The 21974-nt window shown below is 45.2% G+C and overlaps 1 protein-coding gene across 4 annotated transcripts in view; it reads left to right on the top strand.

Annotated features, from left to right (window-relative positions):
• The first annotated feature begins 1871 nt into the window (after positions 1–1871).
• The window catches only part of PRDM15 (PR/SET domain 15), a 33184-nt gene continuing 13081 nt past the window's right edge, over positions 1872–21974 (top strand). The window contains exons 1-13 of one of the 4 annotated variants that reach the window (XM_053935252.1): positions 1872–1902; positions 5662–5708; positions 8897–8990; positions 11193–11346; positions 12063–12315; positions 13447–13572; positions 15909–16007; positions 16784–17011; positions 17643–17778; positions 18825–19003; positions 19626–19720; positions 20492–20579; positions 21283–21450. In XM_053935252.1, the coding sequence (XP_053791227.1) occupies positions 5672–5708; positions 8897–8990; positions 11193–11346; positions 12063–12315; positions 13447–13572; positions 15909–16007; positions 16784–17011; positions 17643–17778; positions 18825–19003; positions 19626–19720; positions 20492–20579; positions 21283–21450 (1657 nt within the window). In that variant the 5' untranslated portion in view covers positions 1872–1902; positions 5662–5671. Of the gene's footprint in view, positions 1903–2952; positions 2967–5661; positions 5709–8896; positions 8991–11192; positions 11347–12062; positions 12316–13446; positions 13573–15908; positions 16008–16783; positions 17012–17642; positions 17779–18821; positions 19004–19625; positions 19721–20491; positions 20580–21282; positions 21451–21974 lie in introns of those variants that run through there. The other 3 variants (XM_053935251.1, XM_053935253.1, XM_053935254.1) reach the window with 3 other exon arrangements.

Genomic DNA, 21974 nt, shown 5'->3' with positions numbered 1-21974 from the left:
GGGATGGCCAGGGCATGGATCCAGGCTCTGCCACAGGATGAGAGGAACGGGCAGAAACTGATGCACAGACGTTCCACTTGAACATGAGACAGAACTTCCCTGTGCAGTGACAAAGCCCTGAACAGATTGTCCAGAGAGCATGTGGAGTTTCCCTTGCTGGAATTACTCCAGAACCATCTGGACACAACCCTGTGCTGTGTGCTCTGGGCTGGCCCTGCTGGAGCAGGGAGATGCGACCTGGTGACCCACTGTGGTCCCTTCCAGCCTGACCCATTCTCAGAATACTCTCTACATGTCTCTTTTGAAACTTGGATTTGTGGGATGGGTAACAATTGAGAAAGGCTCTGGCAGTTCCCAGCTGTTAAAGATGTATCCAGATGTGAGAAGAGCACATTCCCTGGAGAAAACAGCTGGTGCCAGCTTCCCACCACTTTTACATCTCCAGTGGTGGTGTGACAGAGAAGGCTGAGCAGTGACACCATGGTGGCAGGGAGCAGTGCATAAGGCTTTGGGGGAACTCCACTGCAGGCAACACTTCTCAGCAAAGCAAAACATTGGGGCATCTTGCTTGAATACAAAAACCTTGTGTGCTTCTTGCCCTGGCCACTGCCAGGAGGAGTTGAATAACCTGAAGGTTTAAAGCCCCCTAAATGATTTGTGCTGGCAGGCATGGCAGGGCTGGGTGCTGATAGATCCTGGTAATGCCAGAATGTGAGATTTAGGAATCACAGAACCATTTAGGAAAAGACCTCCAAGGTGATCGAGTCCAACTCTTGACTGGTCCCCACCTTGTCCCCAGCCCAGAGCACTGAGTGCCACATCCAGGCCTTCCTCGGACACCTCCAGGGATGGGGACTCCAAACCTCCCTGGGGAGCCCCCGCCAACATCTAATTATGTCTTATGTGAAGAAATTCCTCCCAATGTCCAACCTGAACCTCCCCTGGTGCAACTTGACACTATGTCCTCTCGTCCTGGAGTGCTGCACCTCAGTGAGCTTGGATAAGGAGGCACAGGTGCTCATGTACATGGCCAGGGCTTGGGCCCACTGGGAGCCTGATGTGGCTTTTGTCCAGAGAAAGGCAACGAAGCTGGGGAAGGGTCTGGAGCAGAAGCCCTCTGATGAGTGGCTGAGGGCGTTTAGCTCTGAGGGAGCTGGGGGTGTTCAGCCTGCAGAAAAAAAGCTCAGGGGTGATGTTACTGCTCCCTACAGCTCCCTGACAGGAGGGAGCAGCCAGGTGGGAACTGGGCTCTCTTCCCAGGGAACAAGGGACAGGGCGAGGGGAAACGGCCTAAGCTGCGCCAGGGGAGGGTCAGGTCGGATATCAGAAGAATTTCTTCACTGATGTGATAAAACATTGGAGCGGGCAGCTCAGGGACGCAGTGCGGTCCCCACGCCTGGACGTTTTTAAGGGAACACTGGACGTGGCACTCAGTGCCGTGGTCCGATGGACAGGGTGGTGTTGGCTCATAGCTTGAACTGGATGGTCCCACAGGTCTTTTCCAACCCATCCGATCCTGCGATTCTGCTTCTGCCAACCCTTCCGCCAGCCCGCTCCCCGGCACTGCCCGTGAGGAGACGGGAAACCCGGCGAGAGCCACCCGGGTGCTCCGCCACCTTCAGCGCGGCCACCGCCCGCCTGCAGCCCGGCCCGGGGAGCCGCCGCCAAGGGCTCCGGCGTGGGACCCGCCCGGGAGGGGACCCGGGTGGCGGCACGCCGGGCGGTGAGACAGGGCCATGGCCGGGGACGCGGCCGGGGTCAGGGCCGGGGCCGGCCCCTCCGCACTACACTTCCCGCCCTGCTCCGCGCCCGCCCGCGCCGGCTTCCGCTGGCGCGTGGTTTCCGGAGCGGATCGGAACCCGGAGCGCGGATCCGATCCGGGTCTGGCCATTCCCGGGGCAGGTAACGCCGGCTCCCCGCGCTCCTCCCGCCGCACCCCGCGCCCTCCCCGCCACCCCCGCCCGGGACCCCCCGCGCCCGCCCCGCCGCGGCTCCTCCGGCCGCTCCCCGGGACGCGCGGCGGGGCCGGGGCGGGCGCGGCGGCCGCTCCGAGCGCTCCCGGGGCGGCGGCGGTGGCTGCGGCCCCGCTGCTGCCGCCTCCTCCTCCTCCGCCGCCGCCGCCTCCTCCAGGCCGCCTGTTCTTTGTTACAGCGGCCGGGAGGGCGGTAGCGAAGGGGGCGAGGCGGGTCCGAGGCAAAACCCGGCGGAGCCGCTCCCGGATCCCGGGCCCCGACGGGCTCCGGGCGGCGGCGGCAGCGCGGTCCCTGAGGGGCGGGCGCGGGGCGATCCCCGCGGGCTCGGCCGGGCAGGGCACGGAGCCGTGGCGGCCGCGGGGATGCGGGGCCGGGAGCGGGGAGCGCCTCGGCTTGGCCGCAGGGGGTTGGGGATGGAGGGGGGCTGGGAGCTCCCAGGTGCGAGGGCGTGAGCCAGAGGGAAGAGGCTGGGAGGAGGAGGAGGAGGGAGGTGCGGGGATGCTGCCCTGCCCCGGCGTGTGCCCTGAGAGAGGGTGCGGTGGGAGCCCGAGGAGACAAAAGGAGCAGAGCCGCGATCTGCGGGGCTTCGCACACGTGAAATTTTCTGCAGTACGCTCGTTTTCTGCTCAGGGCCATTAAACTTTGCGTGTAGTTCATTCGCAGCATCGCGGGAAGTGCTGGGAAGGGCAGGTGGCGCAGACCCCGCCAGCTGCTGCGTTACTCCGTGCCCCCCCTGACTGGCCTAGAAATCGTCTCCCTCCTCAACAATAATTGATAGAATGGCCCTGAGTTTTTGAAGAAATACAAGGCCTCACTGTAGTTTACCAGATGTTCTTCAATTCCTTTGAGTGGTAGCATGAACAAGTTCTACTACATCATGAGGAAAACTGCGTTTTTAAGCGCTTCCTTCCACATACATATGTGCAGCACCCATCTGCTTGTGCTCTCAAGTTATTCACACTCGTAGAAGCCCATTCTCAGACTGAAGAAAGGGTAATTTTAATTCTACCTTGTTGATCATTAAGTTCAAACACAGATTTTCAGGCATTCCGTTAATTTTTTTGACCTACTTTTTATTTAAAAAATCCATTCGCAAGATCAAAATGGCTCAACTTAGCACTTGCGCCTGATTTCTTTCTTCAGCAGTTTATAAGGAGGAAGTGTGATTTTACATCCATTCTTAAATTTTTACAGCTCAAGTGGTTCCCTGACAGTATCTTTGCACATCATGGGCTCCTCAGTGTCTTCATTTGGGTTCCCTCAAGTTCCAGATATGCTCCAAGGCTTGTGTCAAGCTGGATTTTTTTTGCATAGCTGTGTGGCTCTACTCTCAGGCATAAAATCACTCATCAAATTATAAAAGCCAAAAAAATGTGTTTTTCTGCTCTTTTACTGCCATCAGAATTAGGCTTTGTACTGGGTCTAATTTTGTCTGTGTGGCTTTTCTCCTGATTCTTGACTGCTAATGATTACTCTCTGTTTTATGTAAAAAATACTTGGAACTCCCAGAAGCTTTGATTATCCCTGCAAGACAAGGACAGGATTAGGAGCAGTGGGATGAGTGACTTCATGGAGTATTTTTCTGTTACAAATGTTTGAAAAGAGAAAAAAAAAAAATCAGACGTGGCCCATAGCAACAGCAGATGAGGGCAAAAACAGTCCTGCAGCCTGTCTTCAGTGCCGTCATGTGAGTGGCACATCGTGACTCTGTTTACCCGCTGTTATTTCAAAGCCCCTGGGGAATACAGCTGAGATCAGGGAGGAGGAGTTGTAAAGCATGGGTGAGGAGGGTGTAAATCAGAATTGTAAAGCAGGCAGCAGCGTTTGTTTGGGAGCGAGGGGTGAGGAGGGTGAGGAGGGATCGGGATTGTGAGTGCAGAACACCAGAAGCCCTTGCTGCAGAGAGGGAGCTGCGCTAATGCAGATCGCTGAGGCTGCGTGAGGCACCTGTGAGGGCCCTTCACGCTTCCTCCCCATCACCTTGAACAACGCTGATGATTCCTCCCTCCCTTTGTTGCTATTCTCATCTGAAGGCTCCTGTAATGTCACTTGTCCCCAGTCTGCTGTTTGCCAAGGATGTGACACAGCGACGTCCTGGAGGGTGAATGCCTTTGGTGGTGTGGCTGCACTGAACCATTTACCAAGGCCATTATTTGTTAATTCAGCCCTATTAAGGATTAAAGTCTTGTCACAAACTGTCTAAAAACAGCTGGGCATACCCCTCTTGAAATAGCGCAAAGCATCAAAAAAAAAAAAGTGTTGGTTAAAAAGCAGAGCAAACCATTTTTGACATCAACTTATACCACTTGTTTTTGCAGTGCTGTGCTTGGACTCCCCTAAATACCTGTTGAATTGTTCATCTTGCTTTCAGGATAAGAGCTTTTGGGGGAAATTTCCTGAGTTGCTGTTCGTGCTCAGCATTGGGCTTTTGTATAAACGTTTGTTCTGTTATTTGAGCTTAGTCCCCAAAAACTGCAGCCCAGAAAGGGCCAGCTTGTGGCACGGATGGGGAGTGTTTGCCCCTTACAGCAGTGTGTGTTAGGGAGGGATCCTGCTGCTGACAGACAAGTGGAGTTGGGGAGGGCAGTGCGTGAAGAGTCCTGATCCTGAGTACTGCCTGTGCTCCAACATTTCTGGCTTGGCTTTTGTTGCTGTAGTAGCAAATGCTTTATCTGTTTTCAGACAGGGCTCTGTGAGTTTGGTTTGTCATGTTTCCTCTCCCTCTCACAGATTCAGCCTCTTACTCCTTCCTGTCCTCCTCTTGGCCAATACACTTGCTGTTTTGCAGCCTCACCTCTCTCAGATTTGGGTCATGATCTTCGTGTTGCTTTGCCTCTCTTCTGAGGCATTGGCAAAATTGCTGATTTGAGGAGGAGACCTTTTTTTGGGTAGAAAAGGGAAAAACTCTCTCCTAGGTCCTGCTTGTATTGTGGTCTTAGCCATACATAATCAGACTTTGTGCCAAGCATAGTTTAATTGTTATGGGGCAATAGTGTTCATGCAAGTTTTTAATACAGACTGACACTAATGAAGTGAATATAAATTAACCTTATTTAACTGTGAAATCAAATTGGTTAGTTACCATTGCATAGAAGGCCAGTGACAGAGGCAGGATTTAATTTCCTCAGGTTTTCTGGTGCTCAGTACCACAATATCCCTTTGCCTCTGGAAGAGATCTGTGACTGTACCTGCAGTTTTTAAGATTACTGTGTTTATTAAATAAGTAATCTGCCTTTCAGCGATAATTTTTTTAAACTACAGTCCAATAAAATGTTGCACTGGGCCTTGTTCCTGCAGTGGTTGCTGCTGACCTGGATTATCCTCTGGCCCTGTGTGTTCTGAGGCTCCACAGGAGCTTTTTAGCAGGGGATGCAGGAGTGGCTGGAAGTTTGTCAGAGATGGGGAGCAGTAGGAGACAGCATTTCCTCACAGAGAAATGCCTGAGAACCAAGAGACACTGAGGCTTCCTTGGTAGTGATGTCTGCAACACATGTAATGATACAGCAGTCTCTGGGGGCTTTTTAAAAACTTTAATTTCTTTAATTTTCCATTGATACTCCTGCAGGGACATTAATGTGTTTGGGTGGGCTCTGGGTCAGTCAGCATCATTACTTCACAAAGGGATGTTTATATAATACAGAAAGTAAAAGTAAATTCAGAACTAACTTTGTCTTTTGTATTTTGGCAGGTTTAAAATAATGGCTGAAGATGGCAGTGAGGAGATTATGTTTATTTGTAAGTATTAGGAAAAGGATCTAATTCTCACTGTGTGTGACTTGTCTACTCAGAATGCTTGAAATTAAAGACTAAACCAGACTTAAGATTTTATTTAGAAAAAAATTGCTTTTTGTAAAGGAGGCTCAGACAGCTAATGGGTGAATAGAGAGGAGGTTGTGTAATTTAAGCATACACATGCTGATGCTGTTGGCAAACACACAATGAAATCTCTGAATGTGAGTTAGCAGCACAGCTTTTTCATGGCTGAAGTGAGTGAGATTGAAGGTCTAACACTCATGTAAGCCTTTTGTTTATACAACCAGCTCTAGCAGCCAGGGGTGTCTGGGGATAACTCTGACCTCTGGCCTGACTTGGGGATCTGCACCTCCACAACAGGGGCAGGCAGACTCATAATTCTTTCAGAACAAGCCCAGTTTGAGATGCACCAGCTGCCCTGGCAAGTATCACTCGTGGCATTCACTGCCTGTGCTTCTTGCTGTGCCCTCTGTGTAACCCTGAGTGCCAGGCTGGGCTCTGTGACTGGGTTCTGGGCTCCTGAGGTGCTGGTGGGTGAGGAAAGGCTGCAGCACTGCTGTGCCCAGGCTGGGCAGTGTCCCACGCTTGCTGCAGCTGGGCTGGCAGGCTTGGGTCCCACATTAATCCTCTCCTTTGTCAGCAGCCTGGACATGCAGGACCTGGTGTCACAGTGGAAAAGAGTTAAGGGATGTGGAGTCCTTGTGTGAGCAGAGAGGGCCCAGATGTTGTGGATCCAGTCAGGCAGAGCAGAATGGAGCACGTCCTGGGGTTTTTGATCCACAGTCTTTTACCTCTGATGGTTCCACAGCTGCATTTATGGCAACTATCAGAAAGCTGAATTTTCTCCACCAGCTGTCTCCACCAGCTTCCTTCAAAAATACTGTTGACTGCATTTTTGCTGAGATGCAGATACCAATAGTGGTTACCTTATCTTCCCCTTCATAAAAAGATTCTGGTGGACAGCAAAAAGAATGGGGATTTGATACTCCTAATTAGGTAGAAGGTGTCACACAACATGATTTTCTTCCTTCCAGTGGGGGCTGTGGTCACTGGGCTTTTTCTTGTGCTCTCTGCAATTAGTTTTTCCCATGGGATATGGGGACTGCTTATGTTCTGAAAAAGTGAGTTGCTATAAGTGACACTGTGCACTCCCAATAATAAACATCCTTGAATATGTATTTCATAGACAAGAGAATTTTGGATTTTTTCTTTTTATTAAGTGTGTGAATACAATCTCCCTGGGGTATTTTATGATTATTCCCATGCTTGTTTTTATGTTTCTCCTGTGGCTGCAATCTCTTGAAAGTGTCACATATGGTGGGTGTAACAGCTCTGGGGAATGGCTGCTGTAGGGGATCCCTTGGATATTGAGCTGTGCCACACAATGTCATTGTCATATTCCCCTGGCTTTGGTCATTCCTCTGCAGAGGAGTGAGAGGAATGTGTGGCTTATTCCTGCCTGTAGCTATGGGCAATGCTGTCTGCACCTTCCAGAGGCTTATCTTTGCAGAAGTGAGGAATGCCCTGATGTAGTCAGGAGATGAGGAGAATGACAAAGTGCTTTTTTCTTCGGACAGCAAAGCCTGTTGGAGAAGCTGTTACTCAGGCTATTCCTTCCTGTTCCCTTGGTTATGACAACCCTTTATGGATGACAGTCCATTTCTTTCAGCAATCAGATTTACACATTCCTCTGTCATTCCTCTGCCCTCTCTGGTTTGGGAAATCTGCTTTTAGCCCAGATTATTTCAGTAATATTAAGGGCACACCTGGAGCAGGGGAATGGTGGAACAGTGAACAGCTGTAGGCTGAGCTTTGGTGCTGGTGCTCTGTGAGTAGTACTTGCCCATGGATCCTTTCCTCTGGTACAATAACTCTGTGGTGCTGTACAGCAAGCCAGGCTGGGAAATCTCTTCTGCTGAAAAAGAATGTGAAGAGCTGGTTGCTTCATTCCTTGGCTCACCAGAAGGCAGCACAAACAGCTCGACAGGAGGCAGTGGCCAGGCTTGGGGGTTGCACCAGCCAGAAATGCTGTTTGTCAAATATATGTATTTTTTCACTACTAAGCTGGTTTTGTTGCCAGAAGAAATGTGAAGCAGTTTGGAATCCCTTGTTTTAGAAGTATTTTTGTTCATTGGGATGAATACCTGGTGGGGGGAGAAGCTTCCAGTTTGGAGCACAAAGTAGCTTTGCCAGGGGAAATATACCTTGGAATGACTTGGCTTTTATCATGTCTTCCCAAAAAAAGGTGTAATGACCCTTACATTGCTCCTTTTCTGGAGTTTCCTGACTTGCTCATGTAGGCTTGGAGCTCAGATGCAAAAGGCACCACAGCAATATAAGCCCTGAGTGATGATCTCTCCTGAAGCTGTGTCAGCAGCTGACCAGGCAGGGCAGTTTGACAGCTATTTTTTTCACAGTGAAACAGTGTATAAGCATTTAGAATCCTGTTAAGTTAGCTTATTTTAGAAAGCCTCAAATTATCCTCGTCTGAAAATTGTTTCTTAGGAACCACTCAGTTCTGGGTAATTTACAGCCACTTAAACTAAAAGTTAATTTAGCTAAGCTGACAGTGAATTAGATGGCCAGAGTGTGTTGTGCAGCCAGCTGACTTGTCTGGAAAGGCACCAGGAGGTACCTTGGAGGTCTCTGTCCTGCCCTGTGGGTGAGAAGTGCGTGTGGCCAGGCAGAGCTGGGCTCCCAGGACATGCTGGTGCCCTGCTGAGCCCTGTGCCAGTTCTGCTGCTGGTTCTGGGTTTGTGCCTTCTGTCACTGGAAGCACCACACTACCCAATCTGTTCATAACAGCCCAGCTCCTGGGGAAGGCAGTGATGTGGTTTTCCTTACCTGCTACGTGTTGCAGCACTTTATCTGAAGAATAATGCCATCTTTAAGCAGAATATTTACTGTGGGTGTAAGGCATTTATTTTCCTTTGTGTGAGAATTTAAACAATTGTCTTCTAATGGTGCTGATCACAGTTTGTGTTATCTCACCTACAGAGCTGCCAGGTATCCACTCATTGCTCAATTATTTATGTTCTTTTAAACAATATAAATAAATATCTGCCTCTCTATGTATGTATTTTACCTGGTGCTAGGTTTCTCTTGAAAGAGGGAGGGAAATGTCTTACAAAAGTGTTTTCCACCAACTTTTTCTGTCTGGTTCCTTGCAGGGTGCGAGGACTGTGGGCAGTACCACGATTCAGAGTGTCCTGAGCTGGGCCCAGTGGTGACAGTCAAAGACTCCTTTGTATTGAGCAGGGCAAGGTAAGTAAGAAATGTTTGTGTTAATCCTCACTAACCCAATGCCCATGTTAGTCCTTTAAAGCATATTTGCTGTTCCATGGATATCACGCTGACAGCTGGAAACTGAAGTCCCAGAGGATGACAGAAATCTATGGAAAGCACATGGCCTTGATTAAATAGAAAAATTGATGCACACACTTAAGTGCTGCACTGAATAGAAGCCAAAAAAATAACTTGCTGCTCATCAGGACTCGGTTTCTTTGCTGAGGTTTCTGGCAAGAAGTCAGGTGGTGCCAGATGGGGTGATGACTTCTGTCGTGGTTGAGTACCTGCCACTTTTATCCCCCTTACATACACCAGATTCATTTCAGAGTAGTGTGTGAGGATTTCTCATTCATGTGCATGAACTCTCTCATTCCTCCACTTAGAAGCAAAACAAGTTGTTCTCATTATTGTGGGTCTTTGCAAATGATTAGGGGTAATAGTTCTGTCAGCAAATCTGTGACAGCGCAGCAGAAACACTCCTGTTTGCCAAAAGAAACAAATAGACTCAATCTAGTGGGGAGAAAACAACACTGAGTAGTGATTTTTACAGGGAAAGACAATCAGGCACTGTCAGCAAAATTCATATTAAGGTGTAGAATGTAAGGCTAAGGAAAAGAGCCAACCATTGTGAAGGTGTAATACAGATCCAAAAAGGGAAGTGTTCAGATGGCTTCATGTGTTATATAATGTGTGCAGGGCTTCCATATTTCTTCTTGGGAAGTCACAGGCAGAAAAGAGGCATGTGGGCAGCAAGTCTGGCGCATCCTGGCTGTGTAGGCCATGCTGTGTATTCCCAGCATCATTTTGTAACAAATACTGATGTGCTGGATCTGCCACCTGGATGCCACAAGCCCTTGGCCGGGGCAGGATGCTCTTGGTGTCCCACCAAGTACAGTGGCTGCACTGTGCAGGAGCTGCCCCTGCTTTTCTTGGCCTTTGCAGAAGAGGAATTTCCCTGCAGTTCCTGCCAGGCACTGCCTTCCTGTGCCTGGAAACCTGCCCTGGATGATCCCCTCCAGCAGCTGTTAATGGTTAACAGCCCTGACACTACAGGTGCTTGTTAAAAATACCCATTGGAATAATAGAAGCTGGTGAGGGAGGTGCTTTTACTATATACAAAAAAATGGGCAGTGCAGTAAGTGTCTAGCCTGTACTACACACATTCTGTGACAAACTACTATTTCCTACCTTTCTCTGTTTTTTAACTTGCACTTTAATGTCGAGATGTTCCAACTGGAAACGTTTGCAAATATGGTGCATGCACTGGTTTTCAATCTCCTTTTGACACGCAAATGCAAAGTTTTCCCTAGGGGAAGTGTGGGCTGCTGGACCATAGACTTGAAAGCAGAATTTAAAACTGACTTTTTTGTAGATAAATGTATTTATTTTCCTGAAGAGTTTTCAGCTGAAATCAGGTAAGATAAGAAAAGGAAAGAAGAAATTTAATTGCAGCCTTTACATGTGGGGAACAGTAACTGAAAATGAGTTATCTGAGGTCAAGGGCAAGTTTAACCACAAACTCGATATGAATCTTTTAAAAACAGTCTGCTTGCTTAACCACGTCTGTTGTTCCCTCTGTCTTACTGAAAAGATAAAATGGATGCTTTATGGTTAGAAAAGAAGTGTTGAGAAACATCTGCTGAACTTCTCTGTCTCTAACACTGCTTATAGTATGTTTCAAACTAAAAGTATTGTTTTCAATTCATTTGCTTATGACTATGATTACAATCTTTTTGTGTTTCTCTTTATCTAGGCAGTAAAGCAGTTCTGCCAGTGTCAACCTCTACAGGGTGGTCAGTAGGCTGTCTGATTATTTTTAGCTTTTCATCTGTTAGCACAGACATGAAAAAACAGAATTGCTTTTGGTCTGTAAAACCAATACTGTGGGGCCGGCCAGTCATGTGAATTTTTGGGAAGATGTTCTCTGTGTATTATATGTGGTAACAGTATTTGCTACGTATAGTTCTTCTCAGAAGCAAGTTTGGGAAAAGAGAGAGGCTGGGAGCACAGAAACACTTGTGTTTAATGCTGATTTCTTTCTTCCATGGGTTCCTGCAGTGCATAACTCTTACTGGATGAGGTGGTGTTCAGCCAAAGGTTGAACTTCCTGATCTTGGAAGTCTTTTCCAACCTAATCAGTTCTGTGATTTTTTTTTTCCCTCTCTCTTAAATTTTTAGGTCATCTCTGCCTCCTAATTTAGAGATAAGACAGCTGGAGGATGGGACTGAGGGAGTGTTTGCTCTGACTCAGCTGGTGAAACGTACCCAGTTTGGCCCCTTTGAATGCAAGAGAGTTCTCAAGCTGGAGAAAGAATCAGTTTTTCCCCTGAAGGTAAGACACAGAATTTGTAAAGCAATAATTAGCAAGGAGTCAGTTTTACCTGTGATGAATTAATGCTAACACCATGAAAACAAAGATATGAAGGGGGATTATTTGGAACATCTTTTAGGTGTGCCCTGTAAGAGATGAGCTAAACAAACATTCTCTGGGCAAGGAACAGAAGTACCAAACTAGAAGCTCAGTTCTTTTAATGAGTCTCTTCAATTTGATTGAATTTGCCTAATGATCCACATATGCATTAGGTTTATGGAACATGCAGAAGAAGTGGGGCTTCTTTTTCTGTCCTGTATTGTTTTATTCCTCTCTTGACAAGTTTTGGTAGGAAACATGCTACATTCAGAATGGAATTCAGTCTTAGTTTCCACTAATACCTAATGCCCTCAGAAATAAAGATTTAGAAATATGCCTTGGACTGATGGCTATTTGGATACCTTTCCACTCATGTATGCAGTAATTTTTTGGGAAACTGGTGGCTATAGCAAGAATTCTTGGGATGATTTTGTTCAGTTTGTTCCCATCTTGCACCTGATTGTCTGTCTCATCTGAAGGTGTGACTAAATGAAAGATGCCTGATGCAGGACTTGAGGCTTGCTTTGTCCCTGATGTCCTCTGAAAAGAAACCACTGCAAAAGCAGAAAATAACTTATTTTCCCTTAACTTTGTATCACTTCTCAGGGTTTTTATTCCATGCACATTTTGCTTGGCAGGTGTTCCAGAAGGAAGGGCCCCTGGTGTATTTTGACACCACAAACGAAGATGATTGCAACTGGATGATGATGGTGCGCCCCGCCACCGAGTATGAGCATCAAAACTTAACAGCCTTCCAGCATGACAATGACATTTACTTCACCACCTGCCAGGACATCCCCCCGGGAACTGAGCTGCGAGTGTGGTATGCAGCTTTTTACGCCAAAAAAATGGAAAAGCCAGTGCTGAAGCAGGTCACTAGTGTTGCCAATGGTATGTGTGGGGGCCTTTCTTCCTTCCTAAGGGCCCAGTGCTGGCAGGGACTGATAGTCCCTGGCTGTTGGAGTTGACAGTGCTGTTTATCCAGTAGGTTCTTATCCTGCAGAGTCAGGCCAGCCTGCACGCGTGGGTGCCCTGCAAGAGGAAAGTGTAGATTCTTCACCATGATACAGCCAGGTTTTTTTAAAACAGGTGGCCTAGTTAATGGTTCAGCCTCTTCAGAGTGGACAGACTGGATAAATAGTCCTTAACTAAAGATTTGGTGCTTGTATCAAATAATTTCTGGGTAGGACAGCAAAGGAGCTCAATTATCAGAGAAATCTGTGTGCAGATTTGCTAAAGAAGCCATTCTTCAGTTGCAGTGAAAATGGTTTGGTTTTGCACAGAACTGTTACACAGTTCTAAAAAATAGATTTCTCTTAAGCAGCCTCACATGGGACCCACTAGAGTAAGATCCATGTGGCTGTGCATTGGAAAGAAAGGCAGGGGGTATTTTAGAATCTGAATTGGAATTGCCACAAGTTCCAGTGTTTTCCCCTTTGTTTTCTCCTACTTTTCCATTTCTTCAGCTGAAAGGCAAGATCCTTTAGCATTGCAAGGGCGTTTTCTTCCTGCTCTTGAGCTGGGAGTACTCCCTGGATGTTATCACTGCTCTGCTGGGTATAATTTGGGGTGACAAATTTCGGAAGCGGCCATTGCCACCAGTGTCAGCTTTATGGCTGCCCTTGATCCCAAGCACAGTCTCAGGTGCTACAGCTGAATCAATGCAGTTGACATGTTTCTGAACTCTGAGATGTTTCCAGTTGGTATTAACTGAGAGGTTTCATCTTTTCCCTCTAATTTAACCTGTTCATGCATTTTTTGGGGATCATGGGTATTTTTAAATACTGTTGAAGTATGCCCTGCAGTCTCTCGTTCAGCACTTCATGGTACACTCCAGAATATTTAAGGCACAGTGGGTGAGATTCAGCTATAAGAATGCCCTGGTTAAAATTTTCCATGAGAATGTTATTTGCAAGCCTGTTACAGAATAAAACTTTCTGACTGTGGCTACTGCCCTCAGCACAGAGCAAGAGTCAAAGGGTGTGGGCAGTAAAGAAGATGAACTCTTTTTCCTCTTCACAGATACATCCTTGGTAGCAATGGAATCTGATAAAGAGGGGAATAATAAGGTCTCTTCAAAATCTTCATCTGCTGTCTTACCCCATAAAAAAAACAAGAAATCCAGCATACTAGCAGCTGATCCAGCAGGTATGCAAAATTACAGTGCTCTTAAAGAAGACAGAGGACAGATACAGGTCTGCAGAGCTGTTAGGTGCAACACTCCTACAAGTGTAGTATGGATATATAACTTCTGGCAAATACTAATTTAGAGAGGATTTGAAAGCCTGATTTTTTTCTTTTCATTTTCATGGGCACAGTGCTTAAAGTACATACACAGGTTAAAAAAAGTGACAGAGGGGCCAATAAACTTTTAAGCAGATTATTTCATGAAAACCACAAGTGCTCCTGACTTTGGAGGTGGTTAGTGTTGGGATGGGGGTAATCCTCAAGAACATCTTCATTCTGCCTGTGCAAAGTGTAGTAATTCAAACAATCAGGCCAAGTTCTAGAAAAAAACATTTCAAATATTTGGAAATGACAAGAACACTGGCCACCCCCAAATTACAATAATACCACAGTATATGCCACTGTTAGAGTTCAGACTGTTCTAAATTACAGAAACTCGAATTTCAATAATCTTACAAGCAATACATATCCTCTTGGCAAAGAGCACATGGCTTAGGAAATATCTGGTAGTGTCTTAGGAACTCTGACCCAAGGATTTATTACAAAGCAGTGCTCCCCCCCACCCAGTCTCTGCAAAGTGGAACAGTGAAATTAAGAACCCACTTAACACAAATGTCAAAAATTACACTCAGAGTACACAAGATCAAAAGAAAACCATTCTAGGTCTGCTCTTTGAGAGGTTATTTTCCTAAACTTTACTTATTAAAAGTAGCTGGGAGGAAAGGAGGGGAGTTGTTGCAGACGTGTACAGAGCAGTTGATCAGAGGATCCATTTGTCAGCTTGGGTTCTGTCACAGCTAAACTGTGAAGTTGACTGGGGAATTGTTGTTCAGTTTGGCATTATCAATTTTTCCAGAGGTAAAATGAAGGATTGGAACAACCCCTCCTACATCCTTCACCCTGCTGCCTGAAAGTTCAGTAGAAACAAAATGCTGCCTATTATATTTTGGGAACCCTGAGGTGTTCCCACTGATTTGGTGATTCCAAAACAAAATTTTCTTCTTTTGATTCTGTTTGCCTCAAGTCATACCAAGTAGTTGCCAGCTGTCAGATCTGTGGTTCCAAGTGAGCCAGGTTACCCTGCAGCTGCCCTGGAAGCCTGAGGAAGTGGGAAATTAAGAAGGACCTGACTCTTCCTGACAAACCAGTACAAGGAGCAACTAAGGAGCAAGGGAAGTGCAGAGTCAGGCACAATGAACTTACACAGAATCTTGGTTTGCTGCTTTTGTCCTCCTGGACAGAGCCCTCAAGAAGTTCTTTATGTAGCCTGTGAAGAGGGATTTTTTGTTGCTGTATTGCCAAGTGATTTTTTATTAATTTATTTATTGCAGCATGGATGAGATCACACCTCTGTAGTGCAGAGTGCTGAATGTATCCTGTAGCAGGGAACAGCCTCTGCCTCAGAGAATCCTTTATTTTGGTTTAAGAGCCAACACTGAAAAGAAGGCAAGGACTTTACTGTCCCTTTACAGATGGGGTCCTCAGGCAGAGAGAGATGAGCTGGCATGTAATGACCATCTAGGAAATCTGTGGCAGAAACTGAGGCACAATTTGAACTCCCTGTGCTGCCATTCACTTACCCTGACTTCAGTGTCATCCTCTGCAGGAGGAGTCTTATTCAGCTTTTTGTGTGCCAAAAAAAATCTCTGAATCAGTCCAGATTTATCAGATCCTCTTGACAAATTCAAATATATCATCTAAGGACTGAAATACAAAGGACTGTGAGCAGAGTTGCTCTTCCTATTTTATTTTTTTATTCCAGTTTCATTTTTGCCCTAATTTCTTCACCTTTCTTGAGTTGATGTGTTAATTAAAGTATTAGTATGGTGATTTCATAGCACATGTAATTAATGAAACTGCTGAAACCTGGGTTTTCATTGTTCTCACCCTTACTTCCATTAATCCAAATGTTCTTATTCTGCAATGCCCTTCACAGAGATTTCTCCTGCTTCTGTCCTCAGCTAACCCATAAGAAGACTGGTAGCTCTGTTTTTAAAGGTGCTAAAAATTGCTTTATGTCATGCCTTTTATGAACACGGTTCTTTAGAAAGTGATAAAGGAGCCCTCAGGATTTTACAAGGGCACTGATACCCTCTCCTGGCATCATTTATATCTTCTCATAGTTCAACTCTCCATGTTGGGAGACTCCTGAAATGGTCCCAGCTGCCCCCAGGGGCCTCTTGCTGCTTAAATTGTACCTTGTGATACTCAGGGAGTTACTGCAAGATAAACAAAGCTACAGGGGTTTACCACCTCCCCATTTTCAGAGTATTTCAGTATTTCTTGTTGTGATTTAGTGAACACTCCAGAAGGCAGTGGAACAGGAGAAGCAAAGCCCAACCTGTGGACGTGTAAAGTGTGTTCATCTGCTTTCCAAGAGCCCCAGCTGCTGACAGGTAGGAAGTGCTAGAAACTCATGGGAGAGCACTGAGAATCATCAGCAGAATTCTGCTCTCCCATGGCTGTGAAGCCATGCACCATCCATGGTGCAGTAAGACAAAAAATTTAAATTTTGTGCTCCTTTAAGGAAAGCAGTAGTAGGGAAGGTAGAACAAGGATATTTTGGATGTTTTCACCATGGCAGTGTTCAGTCTCTGGACAAACAGCTGTAATGTTGAATATAGAAGAAATAAAACTGTGATCTAGAAGATGATGTGACTGGCAGGAAGATCAAGGATAGGAAGCTGCATGAGCAGTGTAAAGGTCAATGATGCCAGGTTCTACTTTTTGATGTTGTCCATCTGGTATTTATTGCACAGATTTAGTAAGGGTAATGAAGTACGTATTTTTTTCTGCATTTCATTTGCAACTATTTTATGCAGTTTTTTCAGAAGAGCTTAAAATTATTTAGAAGCTTTGGGCATTTGGTGAATCTTTTTTGAAAGGGGACTTAGGTCAGTAAATAATTTGGGCATTTGGAAAGACGTGCCCATTATTAGAAACACAAACTTTTTACTGTGATATCAACAAATCTCCTTAAAAATCCAGTTCTTGTGACAGTTGAATAAATTGTAGGCTTTGATTTGTGAAGGTACTGTGACTGCTTTTGAAATAGTTTGAAGTAAGTCTCTGCAAAGTGAAATGGACCTGATGGATGGGCTTCAGCTAGTTCCATTTGAGTATTTTAAGGAAAATTTCTTCCTTACTCTCCTGTTCTTCCCTATCCACCTAGAGCACTTGCTGAGTCACCTGGAACAAGCCAAAGGTGCCTCCCCAAGCAGCCAAAATGATGCTGAGAAAGCAGAGAAAGCAGCAGAGGCTGTGCCAGCAGATCAAACAGTGGCAAGTGATGCAGCCAGTGCCAGCACAGACTCAAGGAGAAAGGCCAGGAGGGGAAGAAAAGCCAAAACAGCAAAAGTAGAAACACCTCTTGTCATTGATGAAGAGAAAGATTCTACAGGTAAAAAAGAAATATAGAAAATGCTAAGCAATATATCTGCTTATACATCTGTGACAACACCTTTGCAGAAAGGCCTAAAAAGCAGCAGAGACAAGATGGAGGTTGTTAGTTAGATCACTAAAACTGCCAATTTACAAGTTTTGTTAGTTATTTCTGAGGGCCTTGAAGGCAGCACCTACAGCCAGTCACCTGCCTTCTTCTGTGATGGTTTGTAGAGAGCCCCAGAGAAACGCAGGGTAGTGGTTTTGAGAACTGCAAGAAGGAACAGCAGAGGAAGCATCCTTCCTCTCAAGAGGACAAATCTTTCTCTACCTCAAGTTTAGTTTAGAAAGGGCTTTACCTTCCTTGAAGGGATGTTCTAATGGGAATTTTCATGATCCTTGTTTAACTGACCCTTGAGTAATAGCTTGGAAGAAGTTAGAAAAAGGTGAGATGTCCCTGCCCTTGGCAGGGGGTTGGGTTAGATTTTTAAGAGTCCTTTCCAACCCACACTGTTCTATGATTCTCTGAATTCTTTCCTTGTGGACAATTCATTTGTCCAGTGCCACATCTAATTACAAATCCTGCATTTGAGGTTTTACTTCCAGCTGTCCACATTACTCCTGTATGTATTTCTTTGGTGTGTGTGCAGTGGAACGTGTGGCTGACGCTGTCACTGAGGTCCCTCCAGAGGAGGTGGCCCTGCCTCCAGCTCCAGAAGAGAGGATTATGGACTTGGTTTTAGGAAAGATGCCCAGCACCACAAACAGCATCAGCTCAGTGACAAAGTAAGTGTTCTGGGATGCAGAATTTCCTCTTATTTGTATCTAAGATGATGTAGCATGCAACAGTTCTGCTCAGCTTCTGGGCCCACAGATGCTCTTTTTTATCAGCATAAAATTGTGTGATGCTGCTGCTCCTTCAAGAGGTGATTTTGAGTGCCACTTGTACACTGGTAGGATTTCATAACAGAAATGAAAATTTCTTTTTTTTTCATCGTGTTACTGCTTTTATTCTGTGTTTCCAAAAGCCTCCTGCAGCTGCAAGGTGAAATTTACTCCCATTGAATGTTAGTGATAAGACAGGCAAAGAGATTTTTTTCTTTCAGAATATGTTAATCATTATTATTATTATTATTCAGTCTTGCTTGTCATCTTAGCTCATGAATGACTTCATGTTGATTTTGCATGTAATACTCCAGATTTGGAGCAGTAGGAGGGGAAAACTTCAGTATAACAGAACCTCAGGGAGACTCTTCAGTATCACGTGATTAATTCAGATTCTTATGTCTTTTTGTCTTGGTAAAATTGGCCTTTAGCATTTTCTTTTATTTTGTATAATAGAGCACTCAATTTTTATGAATGAGCTAGTAATGGTATATATTGAAGTCTTTAGCAGACACAGAGCCATCAAAAAGGCATTTCAGCAGGTAGTGGTTGTGCTGGGAAATGGCACAGTGCTGCTTGGCACCCTGCTGCCCTCTGCCCAAATACAGCTTTTATGTGGGGGCTGCCAAGCTTCCCTAGCTGAGGCAGTGCTGATGTTTTCAGAGCAGAACAGATCCTTTCTGTTCCTCTGAGGAGCCTGCAAAGAGAATATCTGCTGCTGTTTTTTGCCTCGTGGGTTCTGGGTGAAGAAAATTTGGAATGAGTGACATCTGCAGCTTCCAGGGGGTGGCCAGGGGAGCACCTTGGAGCTGGGGAAGCTCCATCCAGGCCCCCTCCCTCCTGCCAGGAGCTGAGTTTAACACTCCTCTAGTTTTTGCTAGCTGGTGGAACTCTGTTGCAACCTGTGGGATAGCTTTCAGTCCCTGCCTTTCTCTCTAATCCAGTAGGTTTGCTCATCACCAAAACACCATGTCCCTCAAAAGAAGTTTAATTCTCTCCAGTAGACACGGGATTCGGCGGAAGCTGATAAAGCAGCTGGGGGAGCACAAGAGGGTCTATCAGTGCAGCATCTGCAGTAAGATCTTCCAGAACAGCAGCAACCTCAGCAGGCACATCCGTTCTCATGGTGGGTTGGCTTTTCCCTTGCCTGGGCATTGATTTTGTGTCTTGGTTCCACTTTTGAGTTAAACAGCAGGGCTCGCTTTAGGTATTGGGATATGTATTTATAAGAGCTGGTTTTGCTTTTTTCTTTCTTTTAACTCTCTCTAGGAAACTATTTTAATTTTTCAGACCAAAGCATGAGAAGATAATAGTGCAAAATTGAAGTTGAAAGTATTTAAAATTTGAATTAGGTACATCTTTTAAATGAGGGCAAGGATGTGATGCTTTTTCCAAAGCTTTTATTGCCTTTAAATTGATACATAAATATCACCCCCACCTTCACAGGCACATGGGTAACATAGTTGTGTAAATGACAGGTGTTTTTCCACCTGTGATTTGCAGTTCCAGGGGTCTGTGTCCTATTCTAAGGGTTCCATGAAAAATCATCACTGAAAAACGGTGGAGGAACGAAACCAGAATTGTTAGAAATGGTTAAAATCCACTGGTTAGATCTCCTGAATTACTAAATTTTTCATCACTAGCCTGTTTGTGTGCAGTTGCTTGTGCTTTAGTTTCCCCTGCCTTGCCTGGAGTTGGTTATTATCAATCACTGACTACTTCCCTTTCATCTTGATTGATCCCCTCAGGTGACAAACTGTTTAAATGTGAGGAATGTGCAAAGCTGTTCAGCAGGAAGGAGAGCTTGAAGCAACACGTTTCATACAAGCACAGCAGGAATGAAGTGAGTGGAAGGGGCTCTTGCAGGGTTTATGTGGAAAGGCACAGTGAGATTCCAGGTGTGAGCATGCCTTGCTCATGTGAGCAGGTATCCCATGTGAGTGAGAAAGGACAGAGAGGGGATGCTAACATCTTATCTTAGAATAATTGATGGATTTGAAAAGTGCCTTTGAGCATGTGCAAGCCCTTTTCCTATAGAAAATTGCTTTCAGGCATCACTTCCAGCAAGACAAGCTGGAATTAGCTGGACCTGCATGATACAGAGGTGAGATCTGACTTGACTTATACTGCTAAGTAGGGTTGTTCCATTCTTGTTTGCTTGTCCTGTTTGATCTCTCCCCATTTATCATTCCTTCAATGTGTGAACTCTGCCTTTTGATGCTGCTGCCATAGATATATTAAAGACACGTGTAGTGGCACCTTATTAGTAAAAATTTCCATTGTTGCTTGGCACCAGGGTCCTTAACTCTGAGATTGCTGCCACCTCTTCTGGAAGATGAGTCAGATCACATCTTGCTTCTCTGTGTCTGTGTTGGACCAGGGGGATATCAGGAAGATATTCCACATCCACACAGGAGCATAGTCTTTGGGTTTTTTTATGGCTCGGATGCAGGAACATGGCACAATAATACAGCATCAGAATTTTGCAACACTGTGTAGATAAATGCCCTCTTGAAGGATTAAAAATTGGAAAGGACAGAAAACCAAAGAGGTATTTGAGGTTTAGAATTTCTCTGTCAGTTGTGACTTGGCTTTTCCTGTTTGTGATCCTCAGGTGGACAGTGAGTACAGATACAAGTGCACCACATGTGAAAAGGCCTTTCGGATAGAGAGTGCATTGGAATTCCACAACTGCAGGACAGGTGAGAGTGGATAACTGTTCCTCTGGCATCTCTGCTCCATTCTGGGAAGATGTCCCCAAATCCATCTCAGCATAGAAACTACAGAAGGGGAGTAGGGATTTAGGTTTTTGTCATCATCACAACAAGCAACCTGTTTTTTTGATAAGAAAAGTGTAACCAATGCTCTGTAGAGCAACACATTCACTTAGGAATTGGGTTTTTTTAATATCTCCTGCTCAGCTGTGTAATATCCTCACTTTGTTCACAGATAATCTGTCATCATCTCTGTTTAACCTTTTTCTGTGAAACTAAATTCCACCTCACTCCTCTGAAACAGAGGTACTTGTTACAGGAGCAATATTAGTGGTAATTTGCAGTTTTCTGGGATTACAGTTTTCTTCAGCTTTCTCCAGCTTTATACTTGCAGTAGTCTCTAATTTTTTTTTTCCTTAGTATCACTCCAACCTGTCCTTTTCTCCCATAGCCATCCCTTGTGGTTACTCATATTATTTCTGCTGTGATCTTATGCTCAGAAAATGACATCCTGGTTATTTTTATGGCCCCACAATAATGTTCAGTCCAGAATCACACAGGTAATTGCCCTTACAGCATAGTGATGGATTGCATGTTGAAAACCCAGACCCAACAGAGGAACCACCTGTCTCACAAAGGTACAAAACCTGTTTTCAGTTGTAAAGAGCTGCATGGTTTCTCTTGCTTACAGATGACAAGACATTCCAGTGTGAGATGTGTTTCAGATTCTTCTCTACAAACAGCAACCTTTCAAAACACAAGAAAAAACACGGGGATAAGAAGTTTGCATGTGAGATCTGCAATAAGATGTTCTACAGGAAGGATGTTATGCTGGACCATCAGAGGCGGCACTTGGAAGGTAAATTTACTGCAGATCAACCTAATTATTTCTCCTGAAACAGCAGTGGAGGTGGGCAGGTTAAGGAAATGATAGTGTGCATTAGATCTTGTAGAATGGTGGCTGTCTTTTTTTTATCAGTTACCTGATCAGGAGTTTAAAGTTTCAGCAAAATGTTAACATTTATGAAAAATGACAGTAGTGGGTCCAGAGCTATTAACAGTCATGTGGAAGCTGCATGGCAGCAGTTTAGACTGGCTGAATTTAATTATATATTTTTCTTTCTTTGCATCCCATTCTTCCTTTTTTAAAATTTGTGTGGTAACTTGAAAGTCTGAAGGCAGACAGTTAACTTGCCATGTACAGCTGAGAATGTCTACTACATAAATACAATGTCAGTGTCATGTTAGCTTTGAAACACTTTAGAATATATGAAAATGAGATTATGAGAGTTTGCTGTTCAAAATTTCAAGCATCTAAGGATATTACAGGTACTCAAAGACTGGGGAAAAGTTGGTACATTGCTCAACATGTATTAGGATGTG

Source organism: Vidua chalybeata, chromosome 2 (assembly GCF_026979565.1).
Source record: "Vidua chalybeata isolate OUT-0048 chromosome 2, bVidCha1 merged haplotype, whole genome shotgun sequence".
Classification (NCBI taxonomy): Eukaryota; Metazoa; Chordata; class Aves; order Passeriformes; family Viduidae; genus Vidua; species Vidua chalybeata.
The sequence above is the reverse complement of the archived record's forward strand: the minus strand, read 5'-3'. Positions and strand labels throughout refer to the sequence as shown.